Genomic DNA, 14009 nt, shown 5'->3' with positions numbered 1-14009 from the left:
TTTTTGGAATGATGCAAAAATTACTTAGCATTTGAAAAGAGCTTTGAAGATCAAAACCACCAGGTAAGGGCCAATTACCATCAAGTAAAGAAAATGTGTAAGTTTCTGCATGGCTCCACCTTGCCCTAGAGCAGGGAACACCAACAATTATAGCAACAACAAAACCCATGTCTGACACTGTTGTGTCATTCTCTTCAACACAGGAATCTATCCATGGGGGGGTGTGTATGCGTTTGCTTGGGGTGCTGTTTGGGATTTTGTTGTTGTTTTGTCTGGGGGGTTTGGGTTGGTTGGGGTTTGGTTTTGTTGGGGTGTTTGTGGAACACACACACAGGTTTTTAGCTCCCTGTGCAGGGGCAAAAACAAAAGTCTAAACAAACCTTTTGGAGGAATTAACTGGCAAAGTTTTAAAAGGACTGCTCTGTACCCAGTAATATCCATTCATCCTGGTAAAAGGAGTTTAACATCAGGAAGAAATCCAGCATGCTCAGACATTCTCACCTGCAACCTGCTAAAAGCTGCAAGAGCAACGTGGAGAAATCACCACCGCCAGAATGAAAGAGCCAGAATGAAGGTGGAAGCCCAGCTACCTCTGTGCCAGGCACTGACTGGTTTTACAGAAGTCCTGCTAAAGGCGGCACAGGCTGAAGTCACCTCTCCAAGACACAGACCTGGCTCTGCTCAACATGAGCAGATTTTCAGCCTGGTCTCCTGAGGAAGCACAGCCTGCCCACGTAAGATGTCTAGCACAGGAATGCCTCTATTCCAAACTCACTGGCTGGTTTCAGCCAAGAAACCGGTGCTGCAAAAGAACCGTGCAAGCTCCCTGAAACAGATGGTTGAGTAGATGAGGGAAACCCTCCCCGCGCCCCCTCTGAAGGAAAGGCTGCAATGTGAATGCATCTCCTAACAGCCGATACCAGGACTGAGCAGAGCCCAAGTCACGTCTGAAGGAGCCACTGCACTGCTCTGAGGGAGAATGGTTTTTAACCAAGCAGTGCAATCAGTGATTGGTCTTAGCTCTTCACTGGATGGACCCTCCTCATTTTACCACAGGGCACATGAGCAGACAACTATTCACCAGTCCCCTAAGACACTGCCATTGCTTCACAACTCCAGAACCTTTTCTAGGATTACAACACTGCACATCCAACCCTTGCTTCCCTGAGCCTGAATTGCATTCCTACTCCCACCTCTGCATGTCAGGAGAGAAGAACACAAGGGACATTTTTAGAGCTGTTTCAATTGAAGGTTCATGAACCGTCCCTCCGGGAGTAGGGGGAGGACAAGAAGGGGGGGAGTGAGAGAGCGACTGCGTGATTTACGGCTGACTTTGTTTAACCACGACACACTGAAAGGCGAAAATTAAAGATAAAAAAAGATGACACCCCAGAGAATGAACACAGAGGAGGTGAGACTCAGTCCCCAGGACAGGCACAGGGTAGAAGCAGATGATCAAATCAAAGAAGGAGATAGAAGAAAATTTAAAACAGGAGTTTAAGAACCATGTCAAGCACAAATGCGGTGTGGAAGCAAGCACCACTGATGGAGAATAAAAGTTACCACCATAGAAAAGGAGGAGAAGTGGCCGTATGGATAAATGCTAAGACTAAAAGCACACAGTTGCAGCCCCTTTATCCCTAGATCCTACATCCTGCCTTCCAGCAGCCAACTCCAAGGATTCACAAGTCAGCAGCGAGGCCTCTGAAGACAGTCTGACCGCACCGTCTCTATGAGTACGTGCTAGGCCGTTGGAGACAGTGCTGAGAGCCCCTTAAAGCCTTCTCTTCTCCTGAAGGGTGCTGAACAGCCCCAGCTCTATCAGCTTCTATTCACATTCCAGGTGCTCCAGACCCTGATCATCAGAACAGGCTCCGCTGGAGTCTCTGTCAAAACCCTTCCTGTGCTTGGGAGACACAGCGCTCACTGTGCTGCCTCCTGAATGCTGAGTCAATGATCCTTTCCATCACGCACTAGCAGAGCCTGACACTTTCAGCCACAAAACCCAAGAACTTTGGAGGGAGGGAGAGAGTGTTGTGGGGGGTGATGCTGATTTTTCAACACTAAGAAGCTCAGTTTCTTGTTGCAGGATTCAGGGCACTTGAGGATAAAATACAACACTATTCTTACATGATCAGGGCAAGAACTGACACCACCCCGCTCTTTAATGCTCAGGGTTGTGTTAAATGCTCTGTCAATACAAACAAGCAGAAACCTCATTCAGACACAGGCTTCTGTGCCCAGCGGGAAGGAATATGTGCAGGGAGCTGCACCAGCTCTGCTAGGAGACCCTGGCCTCACTTCTCAGAAGCGCCAACTGCTTTTGTTTCCCACACTATTAAGAAAAGCCAAGTGCTGTAGGCTATATAAAACAGTTCGCTGACTATAAATGTCTCCATGCAACACTCCTTACAAATAGAGCTCTTTGATATTCTTTCTTACAAGAAAGGCATTTCCCTACCAGTCCCTGACATGTCTTAAACGCTAAGCAAACGACTATGAAGAAGGAAAAAAACAGTCCTCATCCTTTTCCATTATCAAACCAAGGCTACACAACAAATAACCAAAGACATAGAATAAAACCTGCAGCTAGTTTTTTGAGTTTCTTCACTTTAAAACGTAGAGTAGCTAGGAAAATAAGTGAAGAACAAACAGGGGTTGGCTCTCCATACCATCAAGAGATGCCTCTAAATATTGTTTCTGGAGGCAGAGAACACTATGTTTATAGATTTTTGTCTTCTTCCAATGACACTAAAGAGAAGGGGAAAAAACCTTCTGGATGAGAAGGTCTAAAGTAAGTAACATCTACACCAAAATACCTGCAATGCAACAGCAGATATTTGAAAGAAGATTTCTCCAGAGATACGGCAGTGTCTTCTACCAGCGTGGTTACAGCAACATGCACACCTCCTCGACTAAAACAGCTTCCAGTTTAGCATTCACTTTACTGAGCAAGACCTCAAAATCAGAGACGGCACCGCTCGGTTCAAGGCATCGCTGCAACCTCTGTTCTTTGCCCTTCGGCGGCTCGCTACGGAGCACCCCGCTCCCCGCGCTGCTACGGCTGCACCGCCGGCCGCTCCCCAGCTGCGCAGCCGGGAGCCGCCCGCCGCACACCTCGCAGCGCGCCCGCTGCCCGGGCTCCCGCCGCTTGAGTCCCCACTCACCCAGGCGGGCAGGTGCGTGGCGGCCAAGCCCCGGCACACCGCCTCCCGCTCGTCCTCCAGCAGCGCGAAGGCGGCAGCCAGCCGGTCGCGCTTCCACCGCCTGTTGTGTCCCCAGCAGAGCCACAGCGCCAGCCCCAGCAACACCCAGCTGCCGCTTAGCCCCAGGTACCCCGCCAGGTAGACGGGACCGAGCCACAGCAGCGTCCGTGCGGCGGACGACAGCAGCAGCCGCGGCAGGGAGCCGGCCCGCCGGGCAGCGGCGGGATGCATGGTGCGAGCACGGAGCCCCCGGCTCCGCGGGGTCGCCCCTGCCGAGTGCGCCGTCCCCGGGCGGCCGCTGCCGCAGGTGCCCCCGCCCGGCGGGGAGGCGCGACCCCGCCACCGGGACACCCGGCCGCCAGCGCCAGGCGCCCGCCCCGCCCCGCCCCGCCCCGCGAGCTATGGCGCCCCCCAGCGAGCGCGCCGAAGGGGGCGCGCACACAAGGGGCAGGCGGGGGCAGCCCTTCCGCAGCAGGGTGGTGGTGAGAGGGGGGTCACAGCGCCCCGCAGGGAAAGGGGTGGGAGTGGGGAAGCCCACCACAGGCAGGCAAGGCGCGGAGCAGCTGACGGGCTGCTGCTGGAAAGGCGTCTGTCCCACCTGCCGGAGGCAGCTCTGCTGCAAGACACGGGGTCACCCACCACTGAACGGGAGACTGACCCTAGAAGGGCCTGGATTGCTCCACACGTTGCTATGATCCAGTTCTTTCGGAGGACCTAACCAAATCCTGCTTGCTGCTTAAGGATATAAAGCATAAACAGCCTTTGGGTTCTGAACAGCCTTGCAGCCCAGAGCAACCCACCTGCCCTTGCTGCTTGGAAGAATAAGAGTATTTTTCTCTCCTCTTTTGATTTTGATGGGGATGTTGGGGTGGGGGTTGGATTTTGAAATACTGGGAATTATGAATTAGGGAATGAAGCATTATTTGGGCACCATGAGACACTTTTTGAGACGCTTTTACTCCCAGCAATATTAATTCTAAAACTTTCTGTACAGACCTTAAAAGAGAGGCTGTAATTGTATGGTTCGACACTGCGTTTCTGTGTTTTCTACTGCAGCTGTCCCTGGATCAGGCAAATGCCACTCTTTGTTCAGCGGATAAGTCTGGAACATCAGTGAATGATGTTTTGATTGTGGTGCCTCTCTGATATTGGATGCACAAGATAACAAGTGATGAGCCAGACACAAGCCTCCAAAAAAAAAAAGGAAGCTGACCAGGGCTGGGAGAACTAGGTTTGGCCTCCATTTTGCCATGAAATTGGTATTTAATTATGGGTCAGTCAATAAATCAAACACCACCACAAGTGATCCTCATTTGTATGTCAATCATTTCGCATGACTTATCAGGAACAGAAATTAGTTCAGGCATCTGAAAAAATCAAGCCTTAAATACCTTGCATTAGACAAACTCATGCATGAGAGATCTACTATTAACACGCATTTTTGGAAACAATCCCCCAGATCTTTCCCTTCTGTTAAATGAGGATGAATATGCTCTTCTTCCTGTGGGTGTTGCAAAGGCAGGTCATTATAAAATACACTTAAGAAAGGGCATCTTTACACAGTGGCCAGTAAACCTGTAGAACTTGGAGGAGGCTGCAAGGCAGACAGGTCCAAAGTGGGACTGGATAGATTCTCAAACAACAAGGCCCATACATGTCGTCCCTAACATCACAGATACACCAGCTGCGGGTGCTGGGGGAGTCCATGGGGAAAGCACTGCAGGAGGGACGGGGCCTCCTCCGTAAACAGCAACTCCTGTAACCACTGAAAGCAAGTGGACTGACAGGCTGGCCCCAGAGGGCATTTCTGTTTGTAAAGCTATAAAGAAAGACCAGAAGCTGGTGGATCTAAGGACTAGAGTAGCTGCCTTCTTGATATCATACATAAAAACCCCATGCAATGGTTATTTTGCACGATTATACACATCAGGAGATTTGTTTACAGGCAAAACCACACATGGTTTTGTTCTAACTGTGATCAAAGACTGAGGCTGACTTGTTATTTGGTTTTCCTCGCTGCCATTTAAAGCTTTGTAAAGCATTTTCAGTGTGACATCTCAGCCAGCGGATGAAACTTCACACGGATAACCTCAGCCCCAAAGTCTGACCTTTCCGAAAAACAGAAGCTTCTGAAAAAAAGGGAGGCTTTTTAGGGATTTGAAGCTTAGAAGGTTGCTTTTGCTGCAGGAGAAGCTATAATAAAAGGTGACCAGTGTTTTCCTCCTTCAAATTACTACTCTTAAAGAGTTTGACATAGCTCAAACTTGGAGAGCTATGCATTTTAGAAGCACCAACAGGTGGCAGACTATAAAGCATGGAAAACAGAGGGGCTGCAGTGAAATACGTACTGGATAATTTCATAAACTGATTTTTCTTGTTTCTTTCTTGTTTTCTTATTCTTCACTCAGCTGATCACAAAACCCTAAGTTCAGATGAAAGGATAAGAGACCTCCCTCTGAACAAATGAACAGGGCACTTTCAGTCCTGCAGCACAGCCCACAGCTGCTGTTTCATGAAGGAGATGCTTCCATGAAAGCAGAACTCTGTCTCATCCTGCACTGTCCCCCAAGACCCCAAGCTCAGAAACAGACACACTGTCTTGGGCACTGCTTGTTCCTTTGCTGCCAGCCCTTCACCTTGTGAAAAGATGGTTCCTTTCTAGAGCTAAAGAGGTTTTAGGAACTTTAAACAATTACACAAATAGCATAGAATTTCTTTACACTTTGCCTCATGCTACTTAAACATTTTAAAGTTAAACAAAAGAAAAAGAGGAGTAGAGGTGAAAAATTACTTTTATCTGAACAGGTAACACAGAGAGCTGTTCTCAAACCAAATACTGTGCCCATGATAACATGACAAATCAATAGCCTTTGAGAGCTCTGTTTATGATGGATAGTAGTGACCCTTTAAAGAATAATTGTTTCCTGCAATTTTCGTAAATGCCAGAGGAAATACTGAATCACCAACCAAGTGGACAACTTAAGACCTACCAGTTTCCTACAGGCAAAAGTATGATCTTGACGGCAGTAGACTGCTTTCAAGCACCAGCTACCTGAGCCACTTGAAGCCAATCTTGTTTTCAGTTACAGGAAAATTCACAACCTGTTTCTCCCGATATACACAAGACAGTCACCAAGGTAACAACCCACAGCTATTGTTCTGGCCTGTGACAGTCTTCACCTCTGATTTGCAGATATCACCAGTGTAGCTTATTAACACAGGTAAAAGCGTATGTTGTAGCTGATTATGACACAGGGATTTTACAGAAACTGTGAGGCTTTGAAAATGTATTAGTACTAAATTTGCTGTCTCTCAAGCTGGCCGTGGTAACTAAGGCAACCCATTTTAAAGGTGGGGAGCTATGAAAAACCACTGCCAACGCTTTTTCTTTTAACTATAGAAAATATGCAAAGGACTTAATCTGAAATATCAATTGAAGTGCATACCAATGAGCTATCAAAGGCTTTACTGAAGATGACTTTCTAACTTAACTTTCTTGTGGCTTCAAGGTTTGTGATCAGTGTGAAATTCCCACATTTATGCTAGCAAATATTACAGGGGCACTATGTCTTTTCTCTGTGCATCCACAGCAAAATAGAAAACACTTATGTAAGGATAAAACCTTACTCCTTGCGGTAACAGAATGACTTCTGTATCAAGACCTGATTAAAGCAGTTGCCTCTTTTGGCACCCCTTGTCACTTGACAAGAAATTGTTATTTAGTGTCCTCTAAGTTCATAGTCTCCATCCACACACTGTTCACCCTGTCAAGCAAAGCCATATCAAGATTTTGCCATCACAGGGCAAAAGCCTTGTATCTACTCCTACTCTCTGTTCTCAGGCAAACAATCCCACTGAGTCCAGAGCGCATTTCCCTGGGGAAAGCTGCAGCTCCTTCATTCTGCCTGGTTCTGTCTGGAAATTGAATGTGAGCTGGGCAGCTCAAAAGAGCCCATGTTACATTGTTCAGCCAGGTATATTATTCTGGCTGGAGACATGTAATATGGTCATAAAAATAATTATGTGTGTATATCTTGTTTTGGGAATCATTCAATTGGCATAAACAATATCAACCTCAGGCCTAGCTATGGGATTCTGACTAGCTAAACCAAGACTGATCTAGGGCTAAATAGTATTAGCTATAAACCTGGTCTGGACTGGTAAAGCTAATGGGATTTCTTCTCAAGTGAAAAATGATGATGTGCATAAGACTGCAAGACCAACGCTTTAGTTGGGAATATGTGCAAAGCCAGGCTGGGATTACTATTGATTTTAAAGCCTCTGCACCACTGTGCTCACCCTCTCATTCTGTGCCTTCTGTCTGCCTAGTTCGTGGCTTCTCACTGCTTTTATGCCATGGGGAGTGAAAAGAGGTACTGAATAGCTGGTACTTTTGGCAATATAATAAAACCAGAAACAGCAGTTTATTTCACATATCCACCTGTTCTTTCTACATCAAGGCCATTAATATGAGGGCAGTGCAGTAGGATGCAGAGTATCCACCACAGGAGGTAATGGGTGGTGTGGTCCAGCACCCCTTGCTCAGCCTCGTCCTTCCTGTCAGCAAATTCCACACTGGTCTTACACTGAGAGGCGCAGTGGACACCTGGGTAGGCAGGGCGCTGAGAAAAGCTGTGTTTTGGGTACACAAACTGTATAACTGCACTGGTGAGGCACGAGAAAGTGAAAGAATACAAAGTGCATTCTGTGACGATAGCAGAAGGAGGAAAAAAATTAACTTGCTTTACGGTGAGGACACGATTTCCTAGTACTTCCGAGTCGGTCTGCGAATTGGAGCTGCCACTTTCCTGCTCTGGGTACGATTTTCACAAGACACATCATCTTACCTTTGTGTCACCTCGGAGCCTGCGCTGACCCGTAAGCAGCTGGTGCCACCTCCTGAACACAGCTTTTGCTTCCTGAAGGCAGGCGGCAGGAAATAGAGCTATCAGAGGGTAGTTGGGGCCTGTCCGCCCAGATCCGATCCCTGGATGCTGTCACAAGGTGGCTTTGCATCCCGACATTGATGTCAGTATGCAGTCCAGATTTGGTAGGAAATTTATGATCTGGATTGAGGAAAAATAATTTTTGCTTGGGAATCAAATCTTGCTGAAATTAGTCTGTATTTCACACCTAACAGAATCAGCAGAGAACTGCAACGAGCCACAGGAACTCCCATTTATTTTTATAAGTGTTTGCTGAGTACAACTTCTGTTACTGTACTATATATTTTAATCTCAGAAGCACAGCCTGTTAAATCTGTTTGGTTTAAATATTGCCATTGTTATAGCATCAATTTATTGTATTTTGCTGTTTGAACAACTGCATCTTCAGCAGGATCTGTGAGCACAAGATACAATGTCTTCCATCTAAAAACAGCACGACAGATTACTTGGAGGATAAAATATTTCATAAATTTAGTTATGTCAATTAGAGAACAGCAAGCAAGAAATTCCTAGGGAAAAAAACTGTCTCCACAACCTTTTAAATCCTTTTCTACTTTGCTGAATGAAAGAGCATGCTGGTACCGGCTACTGAAACACATTAGGCTGTAAAAATTGCCTTTCAGTGTGTGTTGAATTTCCAGAACAAGCTTATTAATAATTTATAGCTTAGTCTGTAATCTGTACACTTACATCTTGCTGTATTTTAAGTGCTTAAAGGGCTTGACTGAGGTCACAGAAACCTCTTCTTTATGGAATTCAAGTGCTCAACCTTTGTGAAACACATTTAAAATGTCAAGCAGTGGAAAAAAGATAATTCATGAACTACAGAACTGCTGTCCCAACTGGCATCTCCCCATCAGCTGTGAAACCAGGAATAAGAAACATTTCTTGGAGGGCTACATCTCATTTAGCTGACACTTTCCATTTGAGGTGTCACAAAACAAAAGCGTTTCTTGATAAACTGGACCTTGTCACTCTCTACAACCACAGGAGGTTGTAGTAAGATGGGTTGTGGTCTCTTCTCCCAAGTAATAAGTGATAGAACAGGAGGAAATGGCCTTAAGTTCATCAGGGGGAGGTTTAGATTGGAAATCCAGAAAAATTTGCTCACAAAAAGGGTTATCAAGCATTGGAACAGGCTGTCCAGGGAAGTGGTTTAGTGATGGACTTGGCAGTGTTAGGTTAATGATTGGACTCAATGATCTTAAGGGTATTTTCCAACCTCAATGATTCTATGATTCAATGATTCTACGCTGTACCTAAGAACACCATCCCTACAAAGCTAGTTTCTTTGCACACAAGCTTTGAAGAAGTAATGGATACCTCATCTGCTACACCTTCTCTCCACAGAAGGAAAGGAAGGAGGTAAAAACTGACACTTTCTGCTCCTTTCTTTCTTCTGCAGGGCTCTGTCATAACTGCATATTTAAAGTACAGCTTTGCCAGAAGATTCTTTATGTCTGTGGTCTGTGCTTGACACGGCATGGGACACAGAACATATTCAGACCTACAGAGCAGCAGCAGGAACAATGCATGTGAAACTGACAAATGCTGTTTGCATTTTTGCCTGCTCAGACATCCCGTCATCATAATGGATCCTGACACAGGAACACCTGCCTGCTGTCTCCTGCTTGGAGTGTGGGCTGCCAAAGATGGCACAAGCACGGTTTGCAGTGGCACAGTCAGGCTGGGGCAGGGTTGGGAATTCAGTCAGTCAGAAGCCACTTTCTTCAAGCCAAGTTATTGCTGAGGAGCAATGACAGCCTCTTGCCTCTATGCCAGGCTGCACCTCCCAGCTCCTGCTGAGTTTCTGCTTAGTGTGCTTAGCTTTTTCTTTGAGAATGGAAAATATATACAGCCTGACTCAACTGCTGCCTCTGAAGAGCTCCTACCAACTCTTTTTAGGGTGTGTTTTCAGCAAAAGGTTGATGCTCTAAAATGAAGACCTGAATCTGTGGGAGTGCTGCCTTCAAAGCCCCAGAAAGGTCAGTGAAAAGCCTGTTCACAGCAGAATCAGTGCTGAAGCCATTAGTGTCCAGAAACCTCTCTGAGCAGGCAGAGCTGCTGTGTGACAGAGTTTTGCAGTTGAAGACATGCACTGAGTGAATTTTCAGATGACTTTTCTTAGCTTGTTATGACCAGCTGCAGCATGCAAACAAGCTCAAGACCTGACAGAATTGCACAGTACTGTGGAAGCAGTTTACCAAGCAAAAAAAATGGTTTCTTTCACCCAGTGCTTCTCCCTTTGCAGCAATGGGTACCCTAGAACTGAATAAGGCTGGGCACGGAATAATGAATTGTTTGAACTGGAGAAAAACATGATGGTATTAGTTGGGTTTTACAAAACACAAAGTGGCTGAGAAGAACTTGAGGAAAGAAGACAACTTTGGAGTAAGCTAACACTGCTGCTCACAAACACAAAATCCCCATCAAGAGAAACATGAGATTACAGTAAACTCAGCAGATTCAAAGCCCACCTCAGCCACTTCACTGCATCTCTGTGACACAGACAGCTGGGCCTCGTGGGCTAGACCCAAGCTTTTAGTACTATCCTTCTAAAAGGGATGACAGGTGACATCTCAGCATGACCATTAAACCCTGACAAAAGCATGCTGACAGTGTGCCTTTGGCTAACTGTACCAAACTGCACAGTACAAAGTCCTCCCTAGCACTGTGCACAAGAATATCCTTTTTATAAAGAGTTTTCCCTCTGCACCTGCTCCAGGTCATTGCTGGCAAGTACCAGCCCAATCAGAGAGCAGACCAGTGGCAAAAGCAATTTTCATCCCAAGATTATTTTAAAAACCTTGGAAAGTTTGAGAATCTTCAGAAGATTCCTTCTTTTTTGTAAAAGTCCTAATCCATAGCCCAGGTGCTATCTTTCCACCAGTGAGCATGCTGATCAAGGTCTCCAGGGCTTTGTACAACAGCTCTTCTGCAATCTCTTAGTGGCCTCTGCTGGCCAGGACTGAGATCCTGGCATCTGTTTAAGTGTTAACAATCCTGAATCCAGCTAAGATCTACCTAGGTATTTCATTGGTGACGACAGTAGAGGCACAGTCTACAGCGCTGTATTAATATGCAAACATCCCACCTGATACTGAGCATGTTGCTCAGATCAGTCACCGTCACCAATACAGTATCAAGGGCCTTGCAAAATAGCCCAGATTTTCCAAGTCTTTCTTACTTCACTTCTGCATGCAGGTGCAAGCAGCCTTTCTAGTATGTGAGGCACTATAAGCGATGTCCTAGAGAAAATTCTTTCCAAAATGTTCTTCACCCAAAGCTTTGGTAAGTGATAAAAGTGCATAAGCGGTATGCAAAGGCGTAAGTTGTATGTTGAGATTGGTACTCAAGGATAGATGTCCTCCATTATGGATAAAAAGATAACTGAAAAGGAAAGTAAGAAAACACTTAACACTGAGGAATATGAGAGTAAGTGACCAGAAACACATCATTGGCTGTTGCAAACTGTTATGGCTCCATTACATGTAGTAGAGCCAGATTAATACAGAGCAGCTGATTGTCTGACCTGCAGTTCAATATACATAGCACTAATGCTATTAAAGCCCATTTCCAAAAGCGGAAACTGAAGTAGAGAAGTTAAACAACTGGGTCAGTAATACAAGGAGGAATCCTAGCTGGTCTGCGATTTCCAAGCCAATGTTTGCACGATATTTGTGGCCCTGGTCTTATTCAGAGAGCAAGAGAGAGAGTGTTAATGAATCGGGGAAGCCAGCACTACATCTGGGCTTATGTTAACTGGAGTAATTGTTCACTGCTCTCTTCTAAGGTTTAAAAAAGACAAAAAAAAAAAATACAACCTCTAAATGAATATTTTTTTTCTTTATGTAAAAGCGTAGTAGTTGATCCAATCTTGTTCTTCCATGAGCTCCATTTCAGAGAGCAAATACTGTTCATTCTTAGGGTAAATCCAGTGTTGCAAATTAAACACTCACAAACAGGTGTTAGGAAGTAGCATTTGGAGCTCTGGACATCAAATTTTTATGTTTTCACTGTGTACTTGCACTAGAAAAAGAAAACATTTGTCTGGAAAACCAGCTAGCTCCTGCCACTCAGTTTCTAGAACTTCAGGCTTATTATCTTTATTTGTAACCATCCTTTACCAGGTCAAATTTAATACACAGGAAATTTGAGGAACAGAACATTTTCCTGAGGAAGTATTTGTCAATGAGAGATGAAATTCTCTCCCTGCAGAGAGAAGGCACAAGTGTCTGTAGTTTCTCAGAGAAGGACGGAGGGGTACTGTCAGAGACTGAGACAGTTTCTTTAACTCAGACAGGAAACTTTATTAGCAGGAGGAATCATTGTTAGCAGAGGGGCTGTGCTAATTTTTGTGCTCTTTACTTTTTGTACAGTGCTATCCTATTGTATGTTTTAGTAGACTCTGAAAAAGCTTGAGACTGGGAAAAAATCAATACAGAAATGAGTTACCTGCTGTCCAGAAAATAAGAATTTGTATCTCTGTGTTACAGCATATGGTGTTACAGAGGAAACATGGGGAGAAGCACTCCACGTCCCTTGGTCTTGGTGCCCTCAGCTCTGTGGCTTGGAGCAAGCTTTGTTCATTATGTTTCTTTCATTTTGGCACAACAATTAAGAGATCCATTTTTCACCTGGCTAGCGAGCAAGCTGTCATATATGATGAACTGCTTCCATCACTGTATACAAAGGAAAGACCTACTGGAGGCAAACTTTCTCATACTAGCATTTTTTTCCCTATACAGAGAGTGCTTGCAGTGCAAGCCATTTGCTGCTGCTAGTCCTGCCTGGCTCACAACTGTGATCTATGGGATACAACCTTGTTTCCAGATTGCAGCAAGCAACAAATTTAAAAGTAAAGGATTGCTAGTCATATCATATTTTTTCTTGAAGTCGTTCATTTGCATTCTCTCACAATATAGGCCAGTCTAATATGACACTAGTAATACTCTATCATTATAAACATATTTTTCTCTTTGCTTTTTTCTATGAGGGCTTGGTTGTCTTTCACTGAAGCATTTCTCTTCTAGAGATATCATAGCTCCATGTTTTTTCTCTTACCTTCTGATCAGTCTTCAGTTCCTTAGAGGCTCATGATTACCTATCAAAAAGCTTGTTGAAGCATGAAGAGAAAGGTGGATTATTTTATTTAAAAAAAAAAAAAAAGAAAAAAAACCCAAACCTATCTCCTCTTCCACTCAGGAGAATTCCTACAAAACTTGCTTTTTGTATATTATAAAGAAAAAAAATTAATAACGGAGAGAGAAAGGGAGAAGAGTCAGGAAAATTCCAAGGCAGCGATGTTCCTATCATTCTTTCCCACATTAAAGAAAAATCGTGAATCTTTGGAGAAAACACGAGAGAAGGTTCTTTTTGCTGTGGTAACAGAACTCTGGAGCCCCTTGCCAAAGGAAACTGGAATGCTAAAAAATCACATGGATTCAAGGAGAGAATAGACATGTACTGAGTTTTGTTTAACCTCAACAAGTCTGTTGAGGTTTAACACATGAGGCTCAGGAAATCCCTGAGATGAGAACAGTTGGAGGCTGGGAGAGCTTTGGGGGAGTACTGTAAGTTCTTGTCCTTACACTCCCCTAAGTGATTGCTTATGGATACTGGGATAACTCTTGGTCTGAACCCTTATGGCTGTTCTTATGGTCCCATGATGCAAAGCAATAGTGTTGGGTGAGAAGCCCACTTATCCCCCTACAGGATATGATCATAGCATGATGCTTTCCATTACACATTGTTAGGGGAGTAAGGCAAGGGCTAAGTCCACCTCACTGAACCATTCAGCAGAGTTAGTGGCTATTCTGTGAGGGCAGCTATACTCCCAGCTGTACACTCAGCTCCC

The 14009-nt window shown here is 45.0% G+C and overlaps 1 protein-coding gene across 1 annotated transcript in view; it reads right to left on the bottom strand.

Annotated features, from left to right (window-relative positions):
* Positions 1 to 3515, bottom strand: part of ESYT3 (extended synaptotagmin 3) — a 33719-nt gene extending 30204 nt beyond the window's left edge. Inside the window, exon 1 of the mRNA XM_065671364.1 lies at positions 3168 to 3515. Within this exon, the coding sequence (XP_065527436.1) occupies positions 3168 to 3437 (270 nt within the window). The 5' untranslated portion in view covers positions 3438 to 3515. The remainder of the gene's footprint in view (positions 1 to 3167) is intronic.
* Between the last annotated feature and the right edge of the window lie 10494 nt (positions 3516 to 14009).

Source organism: Lathamus discolor, chromosome 3, assembly GCF_037157495.1.
Source record: "Lathamus discolor isolate bLatDis1 chromosome 3, bLatDis1.hap1, whole genome shotgun sequence".
NCBI classification, from domain to species: Eukaryota; Metazoa; Chordata; class Aves; order Psittaciformes; family Psittacidae; genus Lathamus; species Lathamus discolor.
The sequence above is the reverse complement of the archived record's forward strand: the minus strand, read 5'-3'. Positions and strand labels throughout refer to the sequence as shown.